A 26,400-nucleotide genomic window follows, 5' to 3' on the forward strand; every position below is an offset into this window, starting at 1 on the left:
TGGCAGACAAAAATTGGTATAGAGAGCAAGGGGGGAGTGAGAAAGAGCAGGTCACCATCAGCAGATTAAGTTTCAGGCACAGCAAAATAAAATAAAATCTGGGGAAAATCCTGGGGAAATGTCCAAAAGGCAACTGTTATCACATGTCAGTCACATGAGATAGTACACCATGTATTCAGTGACTGTAATAATGTAATCTCAATGTTAAGTTTGTGTGTGAGTGCGGTGAGAAAACTTTGAGACTTGATGAGCTCCTGTTAGATGATACCAGCTGTCAATCACACTGATGTCCACACATATGTGCTGTTTTCCTCTCAGTTAGATTACAAAATCTACATCGTGTTCTATTAAAAAAGACCTAAACACAAGTGACCGAGACCATTAAAAGTAATAGCAACATCTATTGGTGAAGTTGCATGTTGCAGCTGAATATCTCCCACCTCAGCCTTCCCTTTCAGGTATGTAGGAGAACCTACGGTAGCCTACAGTTATCATCATAATTCAAAAGGTGCTTAGTTTGTCCATGTGAAACAAACTTTTTTAATATATATCTGTTTAAAACGATTGTATGTGTTTTTGTTTGATCAATTTTCGGTTGGGGTAAAATAGACTTATGATTAATAGAGCCATTCATTAGGAGACAACTAAAGTAAATTAGAATAAACCAGTTTCATATGCTGGTCGTCACTACTTCATATCTCCTCGCGGCAGCGCTGCTCAAATGAATGAGGAAAACTTGGGGGGAAGTTACCTAACCGAAGAAGAGGGAGTTTTTTAATACTTTAAAAGATGCCCAATCCAGTTATCGTGATGTATCGCTACATGATTGCGTTGCAAAATATTGATTATCACAGAATTGTTATATCACGATATAATTGGTATTGTTGAACATGTATCGTGTGTCTATGGTATCATCAAGTATCCTGTGATTCCCACCCCTACTCTACACTAAGAGGTACATTGCTGCCCTCCACAGTTCCCAATCACATGTTACATTCAAGTCAGAAATCACAGTTCAAAGGTCTTAAACACAGTCGAAGTTGCCCTTTATTTTCAGAAAAGGGCCCAAATCATTTACCTAAGTGATGCTGCTCCACTAAAGCCTTTTATGTGATGTCATCAGAATGTCTTTGAGTCATTCTTATATATATGTTCTAGTGATGATAGTTATAACTTTATTTGTGAATTTATCACATAGTGTCTATTTACAGTACAAGTGAAATAGCAAGTATGCTATCTTAAGCAGTTGTTAGCTAGTTAACGTAATTTTAGACTACAGTTCCCGACATGCCTTGCGGGCTGCGCGATGACGCCAAAGCACATCAACAACTCACATGTGGCGTATTAGCGCCGTTGCTGTAGCGTGCTAGCACCAAGTGCTCCCAGCCGAAACACCACATTCAAATAAACCTCACTCGGCCAACCGCACGCCTCTTATCCAGCAGTTAAACTTGAGCCAACATGCCTCCGAAGAAACCCGTTCCACCCACGGGAAATAAAAAAACTCAAGAGAAGAAGAAAGAAAAGATAATTGAGGTAAAACAAATTACACGAGTTAGCATGTCGGCGTTTAGCCTTAGCTGATAAGATAGCGTTCCGCACGTACGCTAACCGAAGCTAACACTCGTGCTGACAAGTGGAGCGCACACTTCAAATGTTGTCTTTTAAGTAGTCGGTACTTGTTTAAATGATTGTTATGATCCTCAATGAAAGCGATGTTCGTTAAAATACGACATTGAGCGAGCTTGCCAGCTAGGCCAAGCTAACAGGGCCGTGCCGCCGCTGAAGGTGTTCTCACTTACGTAATAATGTCGCTGTGTGTCCATAGCTGAAATAATAAGCTTTAGTGTAACTTAAGCAATCGATGTTATTATGAATTATTTGATTGATCTTGGCCAAGTTAGGGAACTAAATGTGGCAGGTCTGTGTCTGAAAGGCCCACAGTTAGATGAGGTCCATATATGAGGGTTAGCCTGTTGCAGCGGCTACATGAAGCTAGTGTTTGACATGAAACAATAAATTGTTTCCATCAGGTTTAAATGTATAGTTAACTGGCAAATATCGATACATTTTCTACATATTTAGTTGTGTGATTGGTTTTGTGTAGAGGAGGAAATATAACGGGAAAGAAGTTGCTTGATCTGACTTACTGGTGCTGAATGACAGATAAATAAGCTATAATGTTAAATGTTTCCAAAAAATGAATTGCGATATAATGAGAATTACTGTATTATGTGATGCTACAAGTCTTCATGTAGTGGGTTCTATGTTGTCATGACATGCCAACGACATGATTTTATTTTTAAGTTGAACATCTTAAAGCTCCTCTTTAAAGATATTCTGCTTCTCAAAATAATAACACCCCTCATTGTATGCCTGGATTGTTGAAGTAAGTAAGTAAATAAAGAACAATAGTAAAGTCAAATTTTAAATAAAGAGAATACATTGCAGTGTCCCTCATTGCAATTGCTTAACCAATTCTCTGCCTACCAAGTAGTTGGTGGTATGGAGGGCAGAATATTATTAAAACAATATTGGTCAAACAAAACACAGTAACACAAGAAGCGGTGTTGATGCACTGTTTTGTTTTAAGTCGATGTCAAGTCAATCAGTGATTTTTAGACATTTTTAAGGCATTGATTTTCATTTTAGCTTAAGGAAGCACTGAGAGACAATTTTCTCCCTTCTGACTTTTTATGACCCATAGAGCTAATCAATTAAAAAAATCAGAGAAAGGACAAAATTACACAGTCGGCCTTTGAGCTCTGTGCTGTGACATGCTGTGTTAATTCTTTGTGTTTTGTTGATTTAAGATTCAAGATTTTTAATAAAGTAATTTCAAGTACATGAACATATAAATTGGAAATTAACTGTTTTGTGTTTGTTTTCTTAGGACAAGACATTCGGATTGAAGAACAAGAAGGGGGCCAAACAACAGAAGTTTATTAAGAATGTTACCCATCAAGTCAAACAAAGTGTAAAACAGGTTAGAAGAATTGTAGTCTTGTGAATTTTGCAAAGAAATTAGAAATGTTCCAATAAAGTGAGGAAACAAACAAACAAGCAATGCAAAGTGCTTGACCTGTCTAGCACCTTCATCTCTCCAAACACCACCGCAAGGGTTAATGTATCTGTGTAAACTTCTGCTCCCTTAAGCAGGAACTTTTTAGTATTTCGCCAGGATTTCATTTAGCCCCCGATGTCAGTGGTAAAGCAGTGTTTGTGTAAAGGTTCCTCATTCATGGTGCAAGTTCATGCGGTGTAAATGCATCTCTCTCTCTCCAGGACACGGACAAGACTGGTAAGAAGATTGATAAGAAGAAAGAGTTGGACGAACTCAATGAGCTGTTTAAACCTGTAGTCGCTGCCCAGAAAGTCAGCAAAGGTAATGCACCATCAGACTGTGACAGCACGTTGATCAGTATTAGTTTAACTAATGATGACGTCACACGTCTTCTCTCTTCTCTTCAGGCGTCGACCCAAAGTCGGTGCTGTGTGCGTTCTTTAAGCAGGGCCAGTGCACGAAAGGTGACAAATGCAAGTTCAGCCACGATTTGTCAATGGAGAGGAAATGTGAGAAGAGGAGTCTTTACGTGGATGAAAGAGACGAAGACCTGGAGAAAGGTGAGTGCATAGCATAGCTGACGAATGTACTGTGTATCATTATGTAGAGTTTATGTGATGAATTGGAATTTGGCTGGGACCATGTGTAGTTCAGGGGCTTCTATATTTTCTTGTCCATTTTCCTTCTAAATGTGAACATAATTTACGCAGACAGGAGCTTGAACTATCCCAGGTTTAAATGTTCCTGTTGTTTACATAGCTGTGAAACATGAATGCTTGCAGAGAACCTTCATTTTTAGGACAGCTATGAACAGTGCTCAATATTTTTCATTCCATCAGCCAGATCTAATGAACCCCATGATTAAAAGAGGACCCAAAGTAACATTGTGACTGAGTTCCATGGTGATGTCTTCCTCTGACACATGGATGATGTTAGGGAATTAACACCATTCTTGTTGCCAGTGGTTGAATCGGGTGCGGTGTTTTTCTCCCCCTTTTTAAGTGGCTTCGCTCGGGTTTATGAAAAATCCTGTGTATATTTGTGTATACTTTTAGCATGAAGGAGACTTCAGTAATAACATGGCTCGGATCCTAATTGACATGCACCTAACCTTTATTGTTTTTATAATTATGTATGGTGTGGCTTTTGTGTTGTGTTCAGACACGATGGACAACTGGGATGAGAAAAAGCTGGAGGAGGTGGTGAACAAAAAGCACGCAGAAGCCGAGAAGAAGAAGGCCAAAACGACACAAATTGTGAGTCTGTTCAGCTGATCGGTGGCAAACGTTGAATAAAGACAGTGTTAGTTACACATGTATTGTTTGTCTTTGTCTGCAGGTGTGCAAGTTCTTCTTGGAGGCCATTGAGGGCAATAAGTATGGCTGGTTCTGGGTGTGTCCAGGGGGTGATAACTGCATGTACCGGCACGCTCTGCCACCAGGGTTTGTTCTGAAGAAAGACAAGAAGAAGGAGGAGAAAGAGGATGAAATATCGATGGAGGAACTGATAGAAAATGAGGTAAGGATGGATGGATGGATGGAGGGATGCAGAAAACTGTTCATGGACATGATATGGCATGCTTTTGACAGCACCTTTGGACTTGTTTTCAAAAACACCCACCTACTGCATGACTGGACCAGTCCTCAATATCTGTTTCTCTGTGTGTGTCCCTGCAGCGAGCAGCTCTGGGTCCCAGTGTGACTCGGATCACGCTGGAGACTTTCCTGGCATGGAAGAAGAGGAAAAGGCAGGAGAAGGTTGGGACATTGTACTTCTCTTTTTTTATTATTCAATGACTAAATCAGGAAACTGGATTCCTGAAAGATGTAACTTTGTGCTGTTGATTGACAGGTGGAAAAAGCCATGATGGAGATGGAGAAGAAGAAGGCCGACTTTAAGGCTGGAAAGTCGCTAACAGTAAGTTTGGCTCTGTCTTTCAGACATTGACCTTAATGCAGATATTTAATAATGTAGAATTTAACGGAATGTGTGGATGTGTAGGTGAGTGGCCGTGAGGTGTTTGAGTTCCGTCCAGAGCTGATCGACGACGACGATGCTGAAGCAGATGACACCCGATATGACGAGGACACATATGAAGATGACGAGCAAGAGGTAATGATGGAATTATTCATACTTTTCTAATAATAAATAATATGATGGAGTTGTCAGTTGATAATTTTTAGCTGTGTGAAACACACTTGTGCTAATGCTTTTACCACCTGATCATACGCAGTCTTTTCAGAAGAAAACTGCTCCACCTGTTACAAATATCCATGATTACTGTGATGTGCATCACATTCTGCTCACATGACGGCAGTGTTTCATGTTTTTTTTCCCAATGACATCAGTTCTTAAATGACCAGTTTGAGTCAGAACAGTGAGGGAACATGCAGTCATGTGAAGACACAAACAGACCTGCTGTGGCTGTTTTTATTGTAAATTGATGCTAATAAACAAAAGAAAAATGTGTCATATTTTTTGTGTCATGTGCCTTTAAATCTACAATGTATTGTTTTTGTTTTTTTTATTGCAGGTTACCGACACAGACATCCAGGACATAGACCTATCACGTTTTGTTCCACAAGAGGTCGACAACACGGGAATTACCATGGCATCCATGGACCGTTTCGCCTCTCAGAAGAAGAAGAAGAAGAAGAACGAGCCAACCGAGGACGGTGGTAAGAAGACAAGTCGTGTGATTTCTGCCTCCCACATAAAACTGATGTGTTATAAGAAAAGAAAAAAACGACAATCTCTTCCACTTACAGAGGAGCAGGTGAACGGAGCTTGCGGTGGAGCTGAGACCAATGGACTATCGGGGGCAGAGGGAGGAGGAAATGACGGTGAAGGCGAGGAGGACGAGGAGGAGGAAGAGGAAGAGGAGGTGCCAGTGGATGAGAACCTGTTCACAGGTGAAGATCTAGAGGAGCTCGACGAGGAACTCAACACACTGGCGCTGGAGGATTGAGAGGAAGCTCGTGTGAAGGCAGTTGGGACAGACTAAATGTCAAACGGGGGGGCGGACTGATGGATGCATGGAGCTAAACAACAGAGACCGGATGTTTAAATGATTTTAAATTTCAGAGACTCCAGTAAATAAAGCCTGATTATATCGTGACATCACTGCCCGTCTCGTTCCCATTTTCTGTATCGCCCCTTTCACATCCCACCGTAACCATCTCTGTCCATGGAGTGTCCTCATTTCCACAGCAGGGCCAATCAGGGTTAATCAGGGCCAATGCTTGGCAGTTTCCCGTCGAAGAGAATTTGCCTGCTGCTGTTGTTGTTGTGCACTTCTGTTGCTCAACACGGTTTTAAGTCAAAATTGCTTTTGGTGAATTAGACTCCGAGCGCTTCTCAACCTTATCAGTTAAATATTGAACTCAGTGATTTGCTGAGGGAGACACTGCAGAGGCTTCGAAATGAAAGCACCATCCATACCTGTGAGAGTGGACTGCTGAGAACAGCCTCTGTAAAATTAATAACATTATATAAAGTGAAGTCGTACAGTGTGGGAAATCAACAGCAGTAGCATTTGCTCTTATACCAAAATAAATGCAGTAGTTGGGAGAATGTCAGCACTTTCCCTTTTTTCTTCTCAACAAATCATGTGAAATCTCTTATTGGGAATGTTTGGTGAAATTCACCAAACTTTGAGGGAAAGTTAATACCTAGTGTCTAAATCATCTGAGACTAGATTAGTGCTATAATACTTCATCCCCTGCAGGTAAACCAAATGATCCCATTCTGCCTCCACAATATTGTAAATAATATTCTCATGAGTTGCCTCCTGAAGAAATAAAAGATTACTGTACATCCTGTGTGTGTGTTAAGATCCATTAATTTTATATTTTTTTAGATTACAAACTAACATTTTCATGTATGATGATTTGTGTTTGATTAATATGGGAATACATTTAGAAATGCAAGACATGGCACAGATTTAAGTGCAACACAAGGAAACTAGTAGATTTTATTCTTTGGAGATGAAAGATCACATTTGACAGCATGCAATCAAAGTAAAAGACTTCAAATTAAACAGTTTTTTATTACATTGATTCAGTTTACCCAGGTTGTAACAAGAAGGCTGCAACTATAACGATTGTTTTTATAATTTTAATGATTTTTATATGTAATGCGGAGCAAGGAAAGCAAAAAATATTAATATTTAAAAAAGCTGAAAAAACCGACAATTTGAGATTATAAAAACAAAAGAACCTCTATTATCAAAATAGTTGCTGATAAACTTGGTACCTGATTAATCGTTGCCACCCTAGTCCGGTCAGACACCTGTAAAATGATAAGTTCAAACCAAAACTACTGTCGATGAGACAGAAATTCTCTAATGACCGTTTGAACAGGATGAATAATTACAGCAAAAACAAATACCTGACAATTTAAAATGACCTAAAAAAAAAAAAAAAGTGATTTGATTCTTAAGTGTGTTCAACACTCTGTATATTTGAGAAACTTTCACTTTTTTTCTCCCTACAAGAGAACAAAAACATTCATGCATCTCCCTCTAATATAGACTATGGTTTGAATAATACTTCATCAATGAAATGTTACATGACAAATTAAAATGTATCTCGTATTTCACAAACCACACCCTGACCACTTTATTAGGTTCGCTGAAGTTCAAACCAGCATGGAATGGAAAAAAAAAAAAAAGGTGTTTTAACTTTGAACATTAATACATTAATGTTCTGGTTTACTGTGATTTGCGTACACGACCATCTCTGGACTCTACAGAGAGTTAGAGGTCAAAACCATCTCTGAACACACACATACAACACAATGGGCCTTGAAGCAGCAGGAAACCCACACCAGGTGACACTTTACTGTGTACCTAACAAAGTGGTCAGTAAGTATTATAAGGTAAACAGGACTTTTATGTTGATGTTGTTTTGCTGCCGTTCTGAAACGCACACTTTATTGAGCAGAACAAATGAAACAAAACAACCATGTAATGAGCTCAAAAGAGACAAATCTATAAATTGTCAGTGCGACGGGAAAATTGAATCATAAAAGGATTTGAAACCATCAGGGAGCGTCCAGATCAGACAGTTCACCTTTAAGAAAATGTCATTAAAACTATAATTGTCGGCAACAATCGCCTCCAATTACTCGACGCGTGGCTCTAAAAAGAAAGGATGAGGCAGACGGACTGGTGTTTGAACCCAACGTTTATTTTCACTGAGACAAAAAGACATGTACAGTTTCAGATTAAGAAACAGTTGGACTGAGCTCAACATGAGATAAAAACGGCAAAGCAATTAAGAGAAGGAAAAGGAGGGCAAAGACACCTAACTGTCTAAATTCAGCATTATACATCATGCTTGTTGTTATAACTCGTGATCAGATTGCAGCTTCTGCCGATTTTTTAAAAAGAAGCTCTAGACATACACTAGAAATGAAATGTTTAAGCAGGTGTCAGTTGAGAAATGAAGGGGCACTGCTGCTGTACACGGGCTAGTCGGGCTGTTTGGAGCCAAAACAAGAGTCAAGGCTAAAGGAAAGAAGCATAAAATCACCTAAAGGGACCACAAACACACTACACTGGATGTGATGATGCTGTTCACAGACCTATTGTACCAGTGAGTCACAGCAAGGTCACTGACCAGAAGTAAGGTCAGACAGGTGGTCAAAGTTCGTGTCAGGGGTCAGGAGCAGGTGTTGATGTCGGTCGGGTCTGTCAGGTCAGGTGTCATTGTGTCATGACAACAGTCGCCTAGGGAACAAGAAGCTGCAGTGTTATTCACGGGGAGAGAAACAACTCAAGTATCATTAGAAACTTGTTGATGTTAGGCTGAGGATCACAATACTGACAGGTGTGTGGAAGACATGCAGGCGGACACTAGGGGTGGGTCAAAATATCGATATATCGTTGTCCTTTAACACGCAATACAATCATCGATAGGCGCTCTAAAATGAACAGTTAACACGTCGCTACCCGGTGAATGAGGGAAACGTGGGCGCAAGTTATCTGGCCCGAAGACGAGGGAGTTTACGGTGGGATGATGGCGGGGAAAGCTACGTCAAGAGATGCTCCATCCACGTTACATACATGGACTTTTTTTCAGTTAGACAATTATTGTGATGCACTGCTATATTATTGTACTGCAATATATTGATCATCACGGAATCGTTGTATCAAGATATTACTGGTATCGTGGACCATGTATCGCATTGTGAGGTACTCTGTGATTCCCACCCCTAGTGGACACTCAACTGTCTCATATATGAAGTGAAACGGCATCTTAATACACACACTGCATATTCTCTTTAAGATTAAGGTTTTATTGTGCATTGTTCCTGTCTTGAAAAATAAATTACATTACATTACACAAAGAATTACTGAATAATAAAAGACGTGAAGTCCCAACACATCACATGACTGACTAACTGTGATTTTAGTAAGGACATTGTTTGGAGTTTCAAATGAATATTTTATTTCTTTTTTGATAAAACTTTGACTTAAACTGCCTTAAGTGGACAATTTCTGCATTATTGTTGAACTCAACTCAAGCAAGTCCAGTCGCCTACAGCCAACTACTGAAGAAAAATAGCTATAAATCTATAGTGTGTGTTTATACAAACAATACGTGTAACAAACATAGACCGTATATAAAAAAATGGATGCTTTCTGTCTGTTTGACGTCTGATGATAACCCACAAGTAAGAATATATTGAATGGCCACCAGGGGGCAACTCCGCTAGTTACAAAAGGAGAAAAATCTGTTAAAGTCACTTTAAATACAACAGTAATTAATGCTCAAACACTAGTTTCAGGTCTTCAAGAGCAAATGATGTTAATTTAGTGAATTATGTTCCCATTTACTGGAAAACAGACGATAAATGATGACACCAGTATGATTGACAGCTGGTATAATAGTCCAATGGTAGCAGGTTGTCGCAGGTCATTTTTCTGGCTGAAACCGCAACAATAAAATAACAAATCTCAAGTCTGCAGTATGCGAGCTTAGATATTTCTAATCTTAGCATTACTGCATTGTTGCTGTTCCTTCGTTTCCTGCTGTTTTTGTCACCACAGGTATAAATAAAGCAATCTTAATAAAAACACACAATGGCATCATACATACATACTGTGTTGTCCCTGCAACAGAGAACTTTGGCACTTACCGCACATTTATCGTCTCGTGGTCCTAATAGGTACGAGGACGTTTGTGCGATTCCTCTCGGGGAGGATCGGCGAGCATCACCTTCATCTTTACCCCGTTGACGACCCGACCGTGGAGCGCCGCCATGGCGTCGTCTGCGCACTGATGATGGACGTGAGGAGGAAGGAGAGGAGAGACATTAGGCAGTGTTTAGGAACACAAACTTCATGTGGTTTACAAAGTTACCTGTTGATCCATCTAATCTAACATTACAGGCAACATTGACATTTGCAACTGTGTCAATACATTACATTCCGAGTATGAGAACTTTTCAATTAAAAAAAAAAAATACAAAGATTACTGATCACGCTTTTAGAAGTTATATTCTTACTTCTTAAACTTTTCTAAATGTAACCGGTATAACTTTGTAAACACACAAACATTTAAAAAATAACACGAGGTCAGAGAGACTCATATTTGTACAGAATGTCTGAGGATCGATTGCTTTGCCGTGCCTGAACTTTTAATGAGATAAACACGGCCACTCTCTTTATTTCATTAAAATTGCACCTCTAGTCTGCAGTGATATAATCACACGGGACTCACTCTGCGATTGGATTAATTGTGCAGAGCTAATTGAATTAAAACCAATCTAAAACTAATTAACACCTAACATGTCGTTTCCTCTTCGGTTTGTTTGTCGTCTCACCTGTTTGTCTGCATACTTTATGTAGCCCACTTTCCTGCCCGGAACCAGGTGGACCTCGATGAGCGAACCATAGCGGCTGCACGGAGACCGGCAAGGGCAAGAAAAACAAAAAACAACATTCAGTTTGCTGCAGAAACATCAGTTAACGCTGATGCGCCCATGTGTCGTTCTTATAGCGGCATTACGCTGTCATTTAGCAGCACTTAGCTTGATGCCCTCATCCACTGTAATTTGCAGTGACTGTGTTTAAGAGTTGTGATCGACTGAACTCTTCACCTTCTGCTTAATGGACTAGCACTTTTTAGGACAATAAATAGAAAATGTTTGAGGATTAGCCTGAAAAGCACACTTTCACAAAGTTAGAATTAGGTCAAATTAGAAGTGCACTCACCAGAAGACATCTTCCAGTATGTCCGGGGGCAGCGGGGAGGGGCTGAACACGATGAACAAGCGCTCCTTGGATTTACTGTCAGGTGCAGCCAGCTTCTTGTGCGGAGGGAGGCTGACGTCGGTCTGAACCCGAGACATTGGAGCGGGAGGGGCAAAAGGCTGGAGGATATAAAATATAAACTTTTTTTACACATCTAATTGTAGAAAATATATCAGCTCCAAGATTGGGTGCGCTGGATCTTGTGTAATTACCAACTTTCTTTCATTAATAATGTAAAATGTCATTAGTGTCAGAGGAAGCCTCGAGGAGTAATTATCCAGAGCAGTTATTAAGTGAGAGATTATTTACAGGGAGAGTTGTTTTGATTTTGAAGTGACAGCAAGTCGAATGAAAACATAGAAAAACTTCACTTTGAGTTAATAAATGCAAAACGTGCTGAATGTTCGTGCTGGGAATCACAGGCTGACTCCAGATATGATGCGACGCATGGCCCATGATGATGAGAATATCACAGTAACACAATTCTGCCACAACTGAAGCCGTGTTTCAGTATCATGGTACAGTCCGGTACAGTTTGGAACGGTAAAGTCCTGGGTCAGGCCTGTGTTACGACAATGCTGCGTGATTATTGGCTCAGTTTGAGACCCAGCCCAGTTTGTGTAGCAGGTGTTGATCAGAAGAGCTTACGGGTGGTTTCATCCCTTGATTGTTTGAAGGTCCGTTCCACGCCGAGGACATCATCTGAGTCGCCACAAACTGCATGGCCATCCGTCCTACGGGACTACACACAGACACAAACACGGACCGTTGACGACTGTGCAACAAAAACTGCATGGGAGACATTTTACAGAGACGAGTTGAAACACAGTGCTTCTGTAAAGCAGGACAAGAACCTCGGACCATTTGCAAACCAGATTATCAAGTCACACTTTTTTTATTCAGTAAAAATGACTAAGCACCAAGTCATCATTCCTAGATGCTGACTCAACACATTTCATCCCAAGACACCATTTTGTTCCGTGGTACTTCTATTCTTTAATTCTCTTCCTTTCTATTCACCTTTGTGTGTGAACAGAGACAGTATGATGAGCTCCGCCTCTACATTGTTTGCACTTTGGTGCCGTTGATTGGCGTCACCGTTCATATACAAACTAAAGGCCTGTAGACTTTGTTTAGTGTCATTTATATTTATGTTTTTTTTTTATCAAGTATTTATATGACAAACTGTTTAACCCTTTAGGGGTCGCCACCGTGGATCATCTGCCTCCATGTCGCTTCATTTAAATGACAGACTAACATCTGTGCCTCCTGAACTTTAGACATTACCACAGCCGACTCTAACCTCCATCTTAACCTGTTCATTCCACTGAAGGTTTGATTCTTCACACGACTGTTCACACAAGATTTTCCTCAGCGTGTGTGTGTGTGTGTCGCACTGGCTCCTTTAATTATCTGTGGCATTTTTTGTCGCACATTTTCTAAAATTAATGAATGTATTACCTTTAAAGGGCACTTCCACTTCATGCCTCCATTAACTCCTGGCCCTGTTCGCTTACTAGTAAACGAATTTGATAAGACTGTGTGTGTGTGCGTGTGTGTGTACCTGCTGCGGTCCTCTCCGTCGTCAACAAAAGTTACTACCAGTCTGTTTCCAGGTGGATATTCAAAGCCATTCAGCTTGTCCTTGGCATAAACTGCTGATCCCAGATTACCATAACGAATCAATGCGTGACCTGAGGACACACACACGTACATGTTTACATTTTGAGTCATCAGAATAAACAGTTTAAACATGTCAATGTCAAGATTAAGTGAATTATTTCAGTAAAATCAAGGAAATAAATTAAGTTTTTATATTTAAAGGTTAATCACAGAAATATCTGTCAATTGACCAAGAAGCCAATGAACAACAAATAGGGCTGAACAATTGATGACCAATCGCTAACTAAATTATTACCTTTATTTAATAATAAACATTTCAACAGATTAACTGCTAATGCTACCTTAATAATTCTGGTGCCAGCTCATTTCAGGGCTTTCTCCAGTTCCCAAGTACTTGATAAACGTCACGTTGACAATCGTGTCCCGAGTTGAACCACTGACCTTTGCTCATTCCATAAGAGTCTCTCTGTAGTTCACAGTACTCCATCCCAGGAATGATGTCAAACAGAGCAAAGATCTGCTCTTGAGTCATCGCAGCCCGCGTTGACATCATCAGGCACCGTGTGTAATCAGTGGAGCGATAGTCCATGACCGGGTAGTTCCCGGGATCGGCTGGAGACAGAATCGGGACACAAGCATTTAAAAACAGGACAAAGACAGAGGCAGGAAGAGCTTCCTAAACTCCGGAAGGTCGCTGGTTCAAAATCCTCACCCGGCCAAAAAAGGGCTGGGGTACCCCTGAGCAAGGTACCCAACTCCCAATGCTCCCCGGGCGCTACTCAGTGTGGCAGCCCACTGCTCCTAATTCTAGGATGGGTCAAATGCAGAGAATATCAGTCGCTCTGAGACTGAGAATAATTTCCCTAAGGGGATTAATAAAATCTAAAAAAAAAAAAAAGATATATCTAAAAAGGATGGACACAAGAAATCTTTTTTGGTCTCACTTACAAAGTGTTTTTGGACAGATTATTTTCCTAACAACAGGTTACCTCTGATGTTTACGTCTATGTTTACTCCTGATGTAGTGCTGTGTTCTGCAGCACGATACTGCCACCTGGAGATCAGTGGAGGAGTTTAAAAATCACTGCTAAAATGGGGGGGGGGGGTTTTCAAAGTCTGTGGCCAAATCCTACAGTACCCCCAAACCCTGAAGCCCTATATAGATATGTACATCTGCTTCTGGTCTCTCTCTTTCCTCCCTTTCACTTTCTCTTCTCCCTTTCTGTCCTTTCAACCCAACCGGTCGAGGCAGATTTTCAAGTCTGAGTCTGGTTCTGGATTTTCCTCTCCACTGACGCCTGGTGTTTGATCATTGTGTGAACAGCTGGGTTTCTCTTCTCTCTATAAAAATGATTGAACTGAACCTCCAATCCAATGTTGGAAGGGGTGGGTCTGTGACTACAAATGATTTATAAAATGCAGTAAATGGCATAAACTGGTATTTCCAAGATACTGAAACAACAACATCCTTTGAAGATCTTGTTTAAATCGCAGACAATCAGGTCCTGTTTAGACCTTCCATTAACCTCATTGTGCCATTTGCACACAGCCAAGATTAAGCACCACTGTTCACACCTGGCATTAAAATGCATCTCGACTGTTTCTCCTGTGATTGCATGAGAATAGATGTGGCTCCCGCTGCCCTTCATTCAAATACACATGTACGTGTTTTAACAATGATCAAAAAAGTGGGCGAGTTATTTACCAATATATTTATCGTTGCAGCCCTGGTGTGGAAGGAATCATGTTTTTCTCCATCTTTAAATAATTATCAGTGATAACGCACGACAACTTTCATTCCACTGCCCATTTTAGACTTGAAAAACCCTGAAACCTTAAATGCAAATATAAAAGAAAGAAAACTAAACGACATACCCATAGGGAGTGCTGGGAGTGAAGGGAGTGCCGGGAGTGCGTACTGGTTGTTGGAGTCGTTACCACCCATGTAATCTCCCCTGGGCGGTCCAGAAGAGTAATCTTCCGTCACTGTGTTCTTGGTCCGAGGTTCAGCCAGGATGGCTCTGTAAGCTAAAACGCACCATTATTATTAGTATTATCATTAAACAGTGATAAACATTCAAACTAGAAAACACACAACAAAACTGTTAAAAGTTATTTATAGGGATTGACTACAAATACAAAAAATTTACATTTCACAGGAAATTTTCTATTGCAAATAATTAAAAAACAGACTTACTTTTGTCACAGTTCTCTATAGCGACAGCAGCCTGCGAGGGTTTGTAGTATCTGACGTAGCCCAAACCTTTACTTTCCCCTGTGAACTTGTTCTTAATGATCACACAATATTCAATATCACCATATTCCTGTAAGAGAGACCGACAGGACACAGAGGGGGGACATTATTACACATCATTTAATCACACACGGCTTGCAATTAAAATGTTTAAAAAAATTAAGAGAAATTAATGTTTTTATTTTGTTTTATTTTACATGGAGACTAATGCTGCATCCACACGAGCACATATTCATTTTAACATGCATCACATTTGATGTGGTTACGCCTGCAGGATACACTACCCTCAAGCTTTGGAGCACCTAAAACAGAAATGTTGGGAAATCCTGCTGCTGATGTTGAAAAGTCATGTGTTTTTTGATCGATACTGGCCAAAAAACACTGGCGACTGATATCGGAAAAAGAAAAAGACAAGGTTTGCAAGTGCCTGCCGCACAGTTGGAACATTTTGTTTTTGAACAAGCCGGTTACAACTAACAAGAATGATCAAAAACACTATTCAAATATTGAACAGTACAATACAGGTTCAAAGTCCATTCAAGAAATCCCATAAATTCCACACAACTTCTGCACAAACACAAACGAAATTCCACTAAGTTGCTGCAGCCACATTCTGATAATAGATGCACCACAAATTAGGAAGTGAATAGAATATAAAGATTTGTTTTCATTAATGCAATCACTTCTTAAAAAATGGTTTTGTATCTTTATAATATATTATGAATAGCAACAGTAACTGATTGACTTTTTAAAATCAAGCAAATAATCGAATACTCATGCCCATCCCTAATAGCTAAATTAATCAACACTAAAGTGTTTCTAGCAGCTAGGAGATGACAAACTGTTGATGAGACGTGAAAGCACAAACTGTGGGGGATGCTGTACTTACTTTAAATGTGTCTTTGAGATCATCCTCTGTGAAGGTTTTGGGGATCATTACAAAGATTCTGGTGAGTTCTTCATCCTCCACATCTCTGTGCCTATTTGAAGACCGTGACTGGGCAATGAATACCTACACAAATGACCAGAGAAGAAAAATAACATTACATTATACAGACATTCAGTGAAACAAAGTATGCTCCATTACATTACATCATTAATCCACATTATTTATCCCAAAAATGATCCCAGATTTTCCAGATGATAAAATATGTGATATTGTGCACTGCAATAAAAAGCCTGTAAAACAAGTTAAAGTAACATTTCAACACGTTATCTGTGTTAGTGCACTTTCTAAAAGCTTATGCTACAATCCAATTAAAAAGGTAGATTACAGGCAGACGGTTCCTGAGACTAAAACACATTCAAATCTGTAGAATTAATCAATAATTTTGTAAATTGAAATTACTTTAATTTGATATAATTGTTATATTGTACTACTGGATTTCACATATACACCATCCTTTCACATGAACGAAATAATGATTTATGAGTCTTATACCAATTCATTACACTTCCCCCCCTTCTCTTTGTAGTATGTAGTATGCAGATTGCCAGTTTTCGATAAATGTGCCTACATTTTCAAGCGTTTGCTTCTGAAACTATCAACACAATAACATGTAGTTTGATGGAAATAATCTAACCTGAATTTTAAGCTTTCCATTTTGTTCTGGTTGGTAGTCAGCACATAAGATCGCACTATGCTCAGAAAATGGGGATATTAATGAAATATGGGGCTGCAACTAACGATTATTTTCATGATTGATTAATCGAATCATTTGGTCTGTGGAATGTCAGAACATTTTGAAAAATGTCAATCGTGTTAATCAAACCTGGAAATAATAATGTTCTCAAATGCTTTGTCCAGAAACCAAAATGATTTCAACTTTAAACGATTTATTTGTTACATGGAGCAAATAAACCAGAAATGATTCATATTTAAGAAGCTGAAAAATCAGGAAACTTGTTATTGCTTAATTGTTGAAAAAACACTCATACCAATTAATCAATTATCAAAATAAGAGACAAACTGATTCATAATCGAATAAGTTTTGCAGCCATAATGAAATATACTCTTGACTAAATGTTAACATAATGAAACATTTCTTATTCTGAAATTAGGTCACGTCAGGTTACAGTGTCCACGTAAATGTAACTGCATATCAGTTATTTATTATAATAATACATTTTATATACACAAATGTCAGGTCACTCAAGGTCACCGTACAAAAAGACTAAAACAACAGTAAAAATAGTAAAACATAATAAACAATATTAAAACAGCAGTTAAGTGCAACAGTGAGGTCATTCCAGTCCCCAGGAAGTGAATATGCACTCACTACAGTTGTTGATGTTGTTAATGTATGTTAATATCGCGATGACGACGATTTAGCGATAAACTGAATTGTACCGCCCTAATTCGGCACCCCTCCTCCACCCTTAGCAAGCCAAATTGTAGTGTGCTAACAAGCTATGAGCTACGTGTATACTATAATTCATCGGTTTTAGTTCCAGTTCAAACATACAAGTGAACTTCTTGGCGGCAGCTGTCGTTACCTTGACGGGTTTGGTTCCTTCCACCAGCACTTTGCCGTGCATTTCCTCCATAGCCAAGCAGGCATGAGAAGATTTGGCGAACTTCACGTAGCAGACTCCCTTGGATTCCTTTGTCTGCTTGTCTTTGACGACCCACACGCCCTGAATTTCACCGAACACGGAGAAACTGTCTCGCAGCGCATCTTCAGTCATGGCTCGACTTGTGACCACAAACAGGCGGCTGTTTGGAGGGTCGTCGAGGTTTTCGATCCCTTGCTTAGCTGTGTAGTCCTCCATCTTTGTGAACCACCGCTCTGACGATAAGCGAGCTGTACTTGTTGGTGCTGCTTTCAAGTGCTCCCCGGAACTTCCTGTTTCGAAATGTTATTTTGGCAATCATAAAATAAAAAAATAAAAATAAAAACATCAAGATACAAAATGGCATGTATTTATTTCCGTGTTTGTATTTGTATCTATTTTGAATTATCAGAATGTTTTATTTTGTCAATTCATTATGATAGTTTTACGGTTGTCGGTAAAGCTGTAGACGTGTACTGACACCTACTGTACGGGAGTAAGCTGCAGAAGTCGAATATATTTCACAACAGGTGGGGGAAATAAACATAGTCACAACAACGGTAATGATGAATATCTCTCTATTAATGTATGGAACGTTTGTTTGTCTGTACGACGTAGTAGCAGTGTAGTATGTCGTAATGAGATTGGGAACTTCGATCTATGGAGGGCAGCATTGCACCTCTGAGTGTACAACCTGCCGGAATGTAAAGGAAGAAGAAGAAGAAGAAGAAGGGCACGTCTGCGTAACCAACGGTTACCTTGAGAGGCTTCGAACCTTGCAGGTGACTCACTCAGGGCACCCAAGTATAGTTTTTAAATTCCTTTGGTGTAAAATGTCACCTGCCACATGATGAAAGGAGCGCAATGTCACCTTAACTTAGCAGATGTTCCAGTGTGTGCAGTGCGGTAGAAATGTGACAGACGTGTCGCAAACCAGCCGCTTCCGCGTGCTTAAAGACTGTCCTGCCAATAGAGAGAGATTACACAAGTCGACGTGTGTGGCTGAATGTGTTTCACTGCGGTCAAACCAGGCTACAATAGGATTGCCCCCATATTCTAGCCCTTATGGTAGAATACCGTTTGACCTCGAGAGCGAGCGCACATGCAGAGTTGTGGACATCCGGTTTTCACAATAAAACGTTAATAAAGCTTAAGTCTATTTGAGGAAATAAGTGTATTTTTACATGAGTGTAAAAGCACAAACATTTATGGAGCTTTTGGAGCCATTAAAAAAAACATTGAACATTGAAGCTCCATAATTTCTGGTGATGGTCAATGAAAATGACTTCAGGACATCTCTGCATACTGAAAATCATTGAATCCATTCAGAGAACTTTCAAATTAAAAGTCACAGAATAATATTAAGATGGTGGACGTTATAAAATAAATTGTAAAATTTCTTTATACAGTAAACCTGATAGATTTTCTGAATGTGGGTCATCACTGATGTCCTGAACTCAGATATGTAAGTCATTACTAGAAATTACGGAGCTAGTGTTTTTTTTTTTATAGCGCATCTAATTTTCGTCACATGAATATACAGATAGGGGACGCTAAATTTGGAATTTCTTTAAGATTATACAAATCAGAGTTATTTTCAGAATGTGTGTAGTCAGAGACGTCCTGGACTCAGATATGTGAGTCATTGCCAGACATTATGGAGCAATTTGGTTTTATACTTTTGTTTTATATTTTGCAATGGGCCCAAATAAATTTAAAAAAAACTTAAAAAAGAAAAACACGAATCCCCTGACATTTAGTGTTCTTATTTTCCTTTCCTGTTGTGGATTACATAATACGCATTTTAACGTTTTGTTTTGAAAACCGGATGTCGGCATATGTGCTTGATTTTAGCTGTATTGAGGGTTCTACCATAAAGGCTAGAATATGGGGGCACTCCAAATTTAGTTTGGTTACCACAGAGACGGTTACGTTTTAAGAGTGAACTGTAAGAAAGAAGGAAGTACAATAGGGATGAAACAATTGCTGGGCGAGTCAGTCTGAGTCATTGTCTGGTAAAAAGAACCAGGCAGGGAAACAATAGCGTGGATTGTGACGTGGCATTCACAATAATGTTAGTAATCTATGGGTCCTAACAAAGATTATTTTGACCTGTTTATTATGGTGGTATAATGTTAAGATAGTTAAGTCTAGTGAGGACAGTGAGTTTATTAGATGAAGAAAAGCCAAATGCTTCCGTGTTGAACAGAAGAGTAAGTGTTTAAGTGTAAAAACTGCAAAGATATATGTAAAAAAGCAAAAATGATGTATTTCTTTGTAACTAAACAGAGTTTAAACATACTGTAGGTATTTAAACATAGTGAGTTTGTTCACTTGCTGAGGATCCTTATAAGGCATCCTCAGCAGGTGCCTTTTACTATAATGAATGCTTTGGAATGCCACGAGAGGCACCAGCACAAAATCACACTTCGTTTCCTAATCAAGATCCTCGTCTCCTCTCCTAGGATGTTTGCTATTTTTAATTAGGTGTTGTTTATTCACACCCTCGTTTTATATGTGAATGTCATACTGTCAAAAGTCGAGCGACTTCAAAGGGAATTTGAAAGGATGAACGCGGGTGAGAAAGTTCCTCTCTGTTGAAATGGGACTCGGCCGGTGTAACGGGAACACGTCACGGTTCGCATGTAATCGCCCAGCACGTGATTGGGTGGTGACGTCAAAAACCGGTACCTCCACACCAAGTGACCTTCTTTACGCCCGTCAGGGAGACCGTTAAACGGAGGAGAGAAGAAGCGACTACGGACGGCGTGGATCTAACTCGAAACATCGTAACTTAAAGGTATGTTTTTTTGTGTCTCTCTGGTGAATGGTTGTAGCAAGGAGTTGCCGACTGTGTCGCTATGTCATCTAGAATGATACCGTTTTATACAGAATTTTCTAGAATGGGTAAGCCCTCCATAGAAGCCTAAGTTAGCGGCCATGTTGGTGAATAGCTCGTTACGTTAACATAAGTAGTAACGCCTGGGCTGTTATTTGACAGTGACTTTTAATAGTAAACCTTTTTTTATTAAGACATTCAAGCAAACCACACGTCCCCAGTGTTCTCGTGGTAGCGGTGGGGTTATTGTAGCAGACACCGACATTGAAGCATCCTTGACGGCTTAGGTGTATTACACATACCCGCATGACGCCAGCCTCACTGATAAAGCCAGTTCGCGCTGTCAAACAGAAACTAATATCACACTAATCATCTGTGTGTACGGGGAAGATGCTTTTACTTTGTGATGAAAGTTGTCCTGCGTGTCCTTGGTGCTGTATGAGAAGGTGGCCCGCCATGTTGGTCAGGTTCTTCCTGAGCTGCGGTACCATGAATAACATATTATCCAAATGAATTATTGTATATTATCTTTAATGAATTGATTGACTAATTAGTCAATCAATCTTATGTAGTTATTTAGCTGACATGGTGACTTATACGTTAACTATTTAAACAGTGTTTTGTATAAGTTGAATATTACATATGGCAGTGGTTAATGTTGTATTTCTGCATGAATAGTCGAAACACTAGGTGTCGTGTTTGGCAGTCGTGCTTTGTCTGTGTGCCGTGGGTGAACACTGAGGTTAGGTAAGGACACCCTCAAGCCGGTGGTGGTGTTACGAAACTGGTAGCCCTCGTAACAATGTTTCCCTTAAACCGTGTTTAAAGCATTAAACCAGATATTTACGTGTGTAATATGTAATATGATGTAATAATAGTATGCCTTAGTTTATGAGGTAGTTGTTCAGTGACGGTTTTCGTCATTTGAGGACAAAACAAGTGATGATGTTTTCCGCAACACCGGTGTCATGTATCACAACCGCACTATGGGCTTCACCGTTTAAACACGTGATCTGGCTCCGGTTGTGAATGAACCAGTTATATACTCAACAAACCAGGCGCGTTCGATAGAGTGACGTAAGGAGGAGGCAACGGGAGCCTGGCGAACGTGCTTTACCCGTGTTCCCTGGTGGCCGATTTGTTTGAAATGACCTCGGCACTGTGCCAACGTTCCGCACAGTGACACGACTGTTTGGAGGCAGGATAAAGAGAGAACTGCTCATATAGAGTTGTCACCCTTAAACGACCTTCCTCACAACATGGCGCGGGTGAAACAGTTATGAGCTTCCTGTCCAAGGACTATGAATAGAAAACGTGCAGCTGCATTCACGGGTCTGCATGATACACATACTCACTTACATATTTTAACCAATTTGTCTTTTTTCTTTTCTTTTTTCAGTTTGTCCTATCTCTCATATCTGCTGACGATGGGTGACATTGCAAAGGGAAAGAAGGCTTTTGTCCAGAAGTGTGCCCAGTGCCACACAGTAGAGCAGAATGGCAAGCACAAGGTTGGCCCCAACCTCTGGGGTCTGTTCGGTCGCAAGACCGGGCAGGCTGATGGCTTCTCGTACACAGATGCCAACAAGAGTAAAGGTATGTTCACTTACTGGTGGTTAAATGGTGCGTCGATGAACCCTCTACTCTGGATATCAATTAATGTCTGAGCTGAAGCTAAAGATCTTTATTTACAGTGTAGTGTGATTGTGAAGGCTCTCAGTCGTCCAGGTCAGAGTCTTCTTCAGTAGTTAGCTGAAGCAACTGGACGTGGGTTTCTGACCTTCAGAGAATACTTGAGTTTTTCCATCAGTTAGTCAAAGCTGAAGAAGTGTCTTTGATGAGACGTGAATCATCTTCAGCTTATCTCAAGCGAGTACAGTTGCCTACGCCTCACTATTGAAGATTACCATGTAGTAATTCTAACTATAAACTGTAGTTTGAAGTTAGTGTAAATTAGAAATAGTTACATTAATTCAAAGATCGTATTTTATTAGAGCTCTATCTATCTGTTTATGTTTAAGTCATGAGTTGCTTTTTTTGTATTTGTAGATATGTAATATATGAGAGTATGTTAATGAAAACAATATATATAATTCATTTTGTCAACACTTGAAAGCCTGAACTGAAGCCTACAGAGATATAAGTAAAAGTGATAATAAAAAGAAACACAGCAAATTCTAAGTGAGTTGCCATTATTATTGTTTAATTTTCTGACTTGTTTGTTTCGTCACTAACTATAATATCAGTTTATGCTATATGGGTTTTCCATTAGTTGACCTCTAGCCACTTGTATCTGTTCCCCTCCTGCTTTGAGCTCAGATACTAGAGGGCTATTATCTAGCATTCATCACCGCTTTGTCTTTCACAGGTATCGTGTGGGGTGAAGACACCCTGATGGAGTACCTGGAAAATCCCAAGAAATACATCCCGGGAACCAAAATGATCTTTGCTGGCATCAAGAAGAAGGGAGAGCGCCAGGACCTCATTGCATACCTTAAATCTGCAACATCGTGAACAAGTCCTAAGAAGACTATATAACGTTATTTTATTTTTTGTTTATTTTCAGGCTTGTCCATGATAAATGAGTTTCTATGTTTAGTCAGTTTGTGGAGACATCTAAATGGTTTTAAATAGTAAAAAAAAGTGGGACTTATTGTGAGTTCACAGTTAAGCGTCCCTCCACCTGTATGGTCAGATGAATCAGTCTTTCAAGTGGCCAAACATAAAAACTACAGTCTGTCTTTGTGAATCTATATTTTGGTTTAAAGGAAAAGAAAAAATAAATGAATAACCTTATCTATAATTGCTCGCTGTGATGTGTCACCTGACCTGTCACTTATTCTGATTTCCATGACAATGTGTAGTACTTTCTGCTAGCCAAGCCATCTTCCATCAAGCTAATTCTAAAACTGTAAAATCCAAAGGTTATCTCATATCAGTTGCATCATAATGGTACAGAGGATAGATGTAGTTGCTGGTTAAATGCTGGTTAAATGGTGCTTATACTCGATCTACGCCAAGCGGAGTTTCTGATCTTTTTACAAATACTGATGGAGTGAATGTTTTCCATCTTTCTCTTGTCTGTTTTTAAATGTTGACCATCAGAAGCCTCCACTTGTCAGTAATGCTCTGCAGGTTCCTCAGACTTCATATTCTTTACCACGATGTGACTCCTTGCAGCTAAGAATTGTGGGTTTGAGATACAGTCGATATGAATGCCTTCAAACTGACCACTACTACGCTGTGAAATCAGCAGACACACAATCACCATGCCTAACAATGTTGTGTAATTACCGGTACTGTATACTTTAAGGAACAAACTACCAAGGGCATCATCTGGACTGAAGAAAGATTGTTGTTATTTACCTGGTTTCACAGGCCTGAAAGAATATGATTTTAACTTATTTTATTGTAAACTGAATCTGTAAAGTATTTTTGATGGAATTGTCTGTTGTTCCGGTATACACAGCAATATACTGTATGCACATGCACAAGTATGACAATGTGGTAGATATTTTGCGTGGTTGTGGACAGGATGCTTAAAGGGTCAATTAAAAGAAAACATCCAGAAACGTGTCTGCCTGAGTGTTTTTATAACTAATATTCAGAATCTGATGTTGTTAGAGCTGTAGCTGTGTAACATTTACTAAACTCCCTCCTTTCCCGTTAAAAACCAACTAGTCATGTTATTATATGTGTAAGTTTAATTAATTAAATTAATATTTAAATTAATTAAAGAATATTAACAGAATATAATACTAAATATGTTTGCTACCAGTATTTTGTAGCAATATTAAATATTACTATTGCAATTACTGCATTATTAAATGTAGTTCAACATTATGAGCTTGTATGGTGTTTTAATTGTGGTTGTTCACGTTTTTATTCACTTCATTTCAGATTTAGTTATCTGTTTTTGATAGGAATAGATTTAGTTTGCATCATTAATATGCTCTTACTGTGTAGTATTCATCATTCCATGTCAGAACAAGCACTTTTACTTTGAAATTTCGATGAAATATCACCATGGATATCTTTATTGCGATATCATGATGCAATATTGTGTTATAAGTTTAAGTTTCATATTGTGCACCTGCTAATGAACAGTTGATTTTTCCCTCGTTTTTGTCTCTAGTCCAGCCCCCTCTTCACCAGACTAGCTGCTCATTGGCCCCCATGGTCATTTGAGTTTGACACTCCTGATCTAATGACTCTCGAAACGGGAGTCATCTTTTCTGTTTTACAACCTGCTCGCTGCACATCCCTAGAGATTTTCCTGACCTGTGTAAATACAGGCATCGCAGATAAGATAAGATAAGCGCAAAGTGAAGGCCATATAACCATACAGTGAGATCATATAGTGTGATGGTGTTAGATAAGCCCACACCTCTTGTGAGGTCTTTCTGGGAAGAGTCAGCTGAGGCCAGCACAGACAGGTCCTGTGTCCTGTCATGTTTCCCCATGATCAAAGTCCACTTAACAAGAACCTGGGTGGATCTGCCTGCACACTGTCTCCTAGGCAACCTAAGTAAATGCACTCATCTATGCTGGAAATTAAAGAACACTGCACACGCCGTTTAAAAATAACACTTATGTTTGGATCAAATGTCAAATGTATTTTTGTCTCAGAGAGGAGATACTTGTTTACAGCTGGCTGTATGCACACGTGTGTCTGTACATGCCTTTCTGTGTGTGTGTGTGTGTGTGTGTGTGTGTGGTGAGGCTTTGGTTTATTGGGTTTTTCAGGAGAGGTCTGACCTCTCAACTACAGAAAAGTGTGTGTGTGTGTGTGTGTGCTTGTGTTTTTCACCTCTTTTGGACATTTTTCTGGCATAAACACTGACTTTGTCAGTACCACTAGTGCTCATAGAGACCAAAACCTGGTGCTAATGAGGCAGAACCTTATTTCTGAGAGGTTAGGGCTAATATTTTAATTGTGGTTAGGTTAAGCATTGAGTGGTTGTGGTTAAGCGTCACCTGTGTGTGTGTTATTGTGTCTTTATGAGAACCAACAAGTTATAAACCATAAAGAGTGAGGAGATTTTTGAAAAGTGAGGAGATTTAGACTTTGGTTTTAGGGTTAGAATTGGGTTTAGCTCAAGGTTAGGGTAAAGATTAGGGTTAGGCATTTAGTTGTGATGGTTAAAGTTAGGGAAACGAGTTAGGGAACAACACAGTGTGGTAGGCAAAGACAACAGAGATGTGTGCATGTAGTAGTTATGGTCTTAAGAATTAAGAATTTTATTTCATTAATCCCCTTAGGGAAAGTATTCCTCTGCATTTGACCCATCCTAGAATTAGGAGCAGTGGGCTGCCACACTGAGTAGCGCCCAGGGAGCATTGGGGGTTGGGTATCTTGCTCAGGGGTACCCCAGCCCTTTTTGGCCCGGCGACCCTCCGGTTACAAGTCAAGTTCCCTTTCCACTTGGCCACGGGCTGCAATGTATAATGTGATGTATAATGTCTTTCTATAATTGTGTTGAAGCTCAATGATAAAACGTTCCCATGCACTAACATTTTATTTGAAATAAATGGCACTATGGGAAAATCTTGCCTTTTAGTCTAATGTAGTCATTATGGTGTTTGGCCACAAGAGGGTGCTATCTGCAAACAGAGTTGTCATAGAGTGCATGGCAAAGAATGGAACAGGTAATAGTCACTGGCACAGACTTTGTAAGTGTTTGTTTAACAGCGTTTTGTGATTTTGCAGCACATGTCACACTGTTATATATGTTATCAGGATGGTGCTTTTAATAGGCTCCTCCATGCAGATGGTGCTCTATATAGTTTTATAGTATTTAGTGGGC

General features: G+C 39.6%; 3 protein-coding genes across 6 annotated transcripts; 2 read left to right on the forward strand and 1 right to left on the reverse strand.

The window, feature by feature from the left end:
- Positions 1-1,334: 1,334 nt before the first annotated feature.
- On the forward strand, positions 1,335-6,880 carry zc3h15 (zinc finger CCCH-type containing 15). Its single transcript, XM_058652370.1, has 11 exons — positions 1,335-1,536; positions 2,894-2,986; positions 3,286-3,385; positions 3,472-3,624; positions 4,226-4,320; positions 4,403-4,582; positions 4,741-4,821; positions 4,916-4,981; positions 5,066-5,176; positions 5,598-5,742; positions 5,833-6,880. Exons 1-11 carry the CDS (start codon positions 1,462-1,464, stop codon positions 6,030-6,032), a joined length of 1,299 nt encoding a protein of 432 aa, XP_058508353.1. The 5' UTR covers positions 1,335-1,461; the 3' UTR covers positions 6,033-6,880.
- Positions 6,881-8,232: 1,352 nt separating this feature from the next.
- rbm45 (RNA binding motif protein 45) lies at positions 8,233-18,046 on the reverse strand. 4 transcript variants are annotated; one of them, XM_058651684.1, is made up of 11 exons: positions 17,698-18,046; positions 16,091-16,213; positions 15,145-15,271; positions 14,823-14,975; positions 13,389-13,559; positions 12,889-13,018; positions 11,973-12,066; positions 11,286-11,443; positions 10,895-10,970; positions 10,213-10,347; positions 8,233-8,795 (listed from the first exon to the last, which is right to left on the reverse strand). In XM_058651684.1, exons 1-10 carry the CDS (start codon positions 17,971-17,973, stop codon positions 10,231-10,233), a joined length of 1,425 nt encoding a protein of 474 aa, XP_058507667.1. In that variant the 5' UTR covers positions 17,974-18,046; the 3' UTR covers positions 8,233-8,795; positions 10,213-10,230. The 4 variants fall into 4 exon arrangements, with proteins under 4 accessions (XP_058507667.1, XP_058507666.1, XP_058507664.1 ...); XM_058651683.1 differs by having other exon boundaries at positions 8,233-9,780; XM_058651681.1 differs by having other exon boundaries at positions 10,208-10,347.
- A 2,359-nt stretch (positions 18,047-20,405) lies between these two features.
- Positions 20,406-24,165, forward strand: LOC131473994 (cytochrome c). Its single transcript, XM_058651685.1, has 3 exons — positions 20,406-20,554; positions 21,993-22,189; positions 22,962-24,165. The coding sequence occupies exons 2-3, from the start codon at positions 22,021-22,023 to the stop codon at positions 23,105-23,107; spliced, it is 315 nt and encodes a 104-aa protein (XP_058507668.1). The 5' UTR covers positions 20,406-20,554; positions 21,993-22,020; the 3' UTR covers positions 23,108-24,165.
- The last annotated feature ends 2,235 nt before the right edge of the window (positions 24,166-26,400 follow it).

The sequence above is a fragment of the Solea solea genome, chromosome 15 (assembly GCF_958295425.1).
Source record: "Solea solea chromosome 15, fSolSol10.1, whole genome shotgun sequence".
NCBI lineage: Eukaryota > Metazoa > Chordata > Actinopteri > Pleuronectiformes > Soleidae > Solea > Solea solea.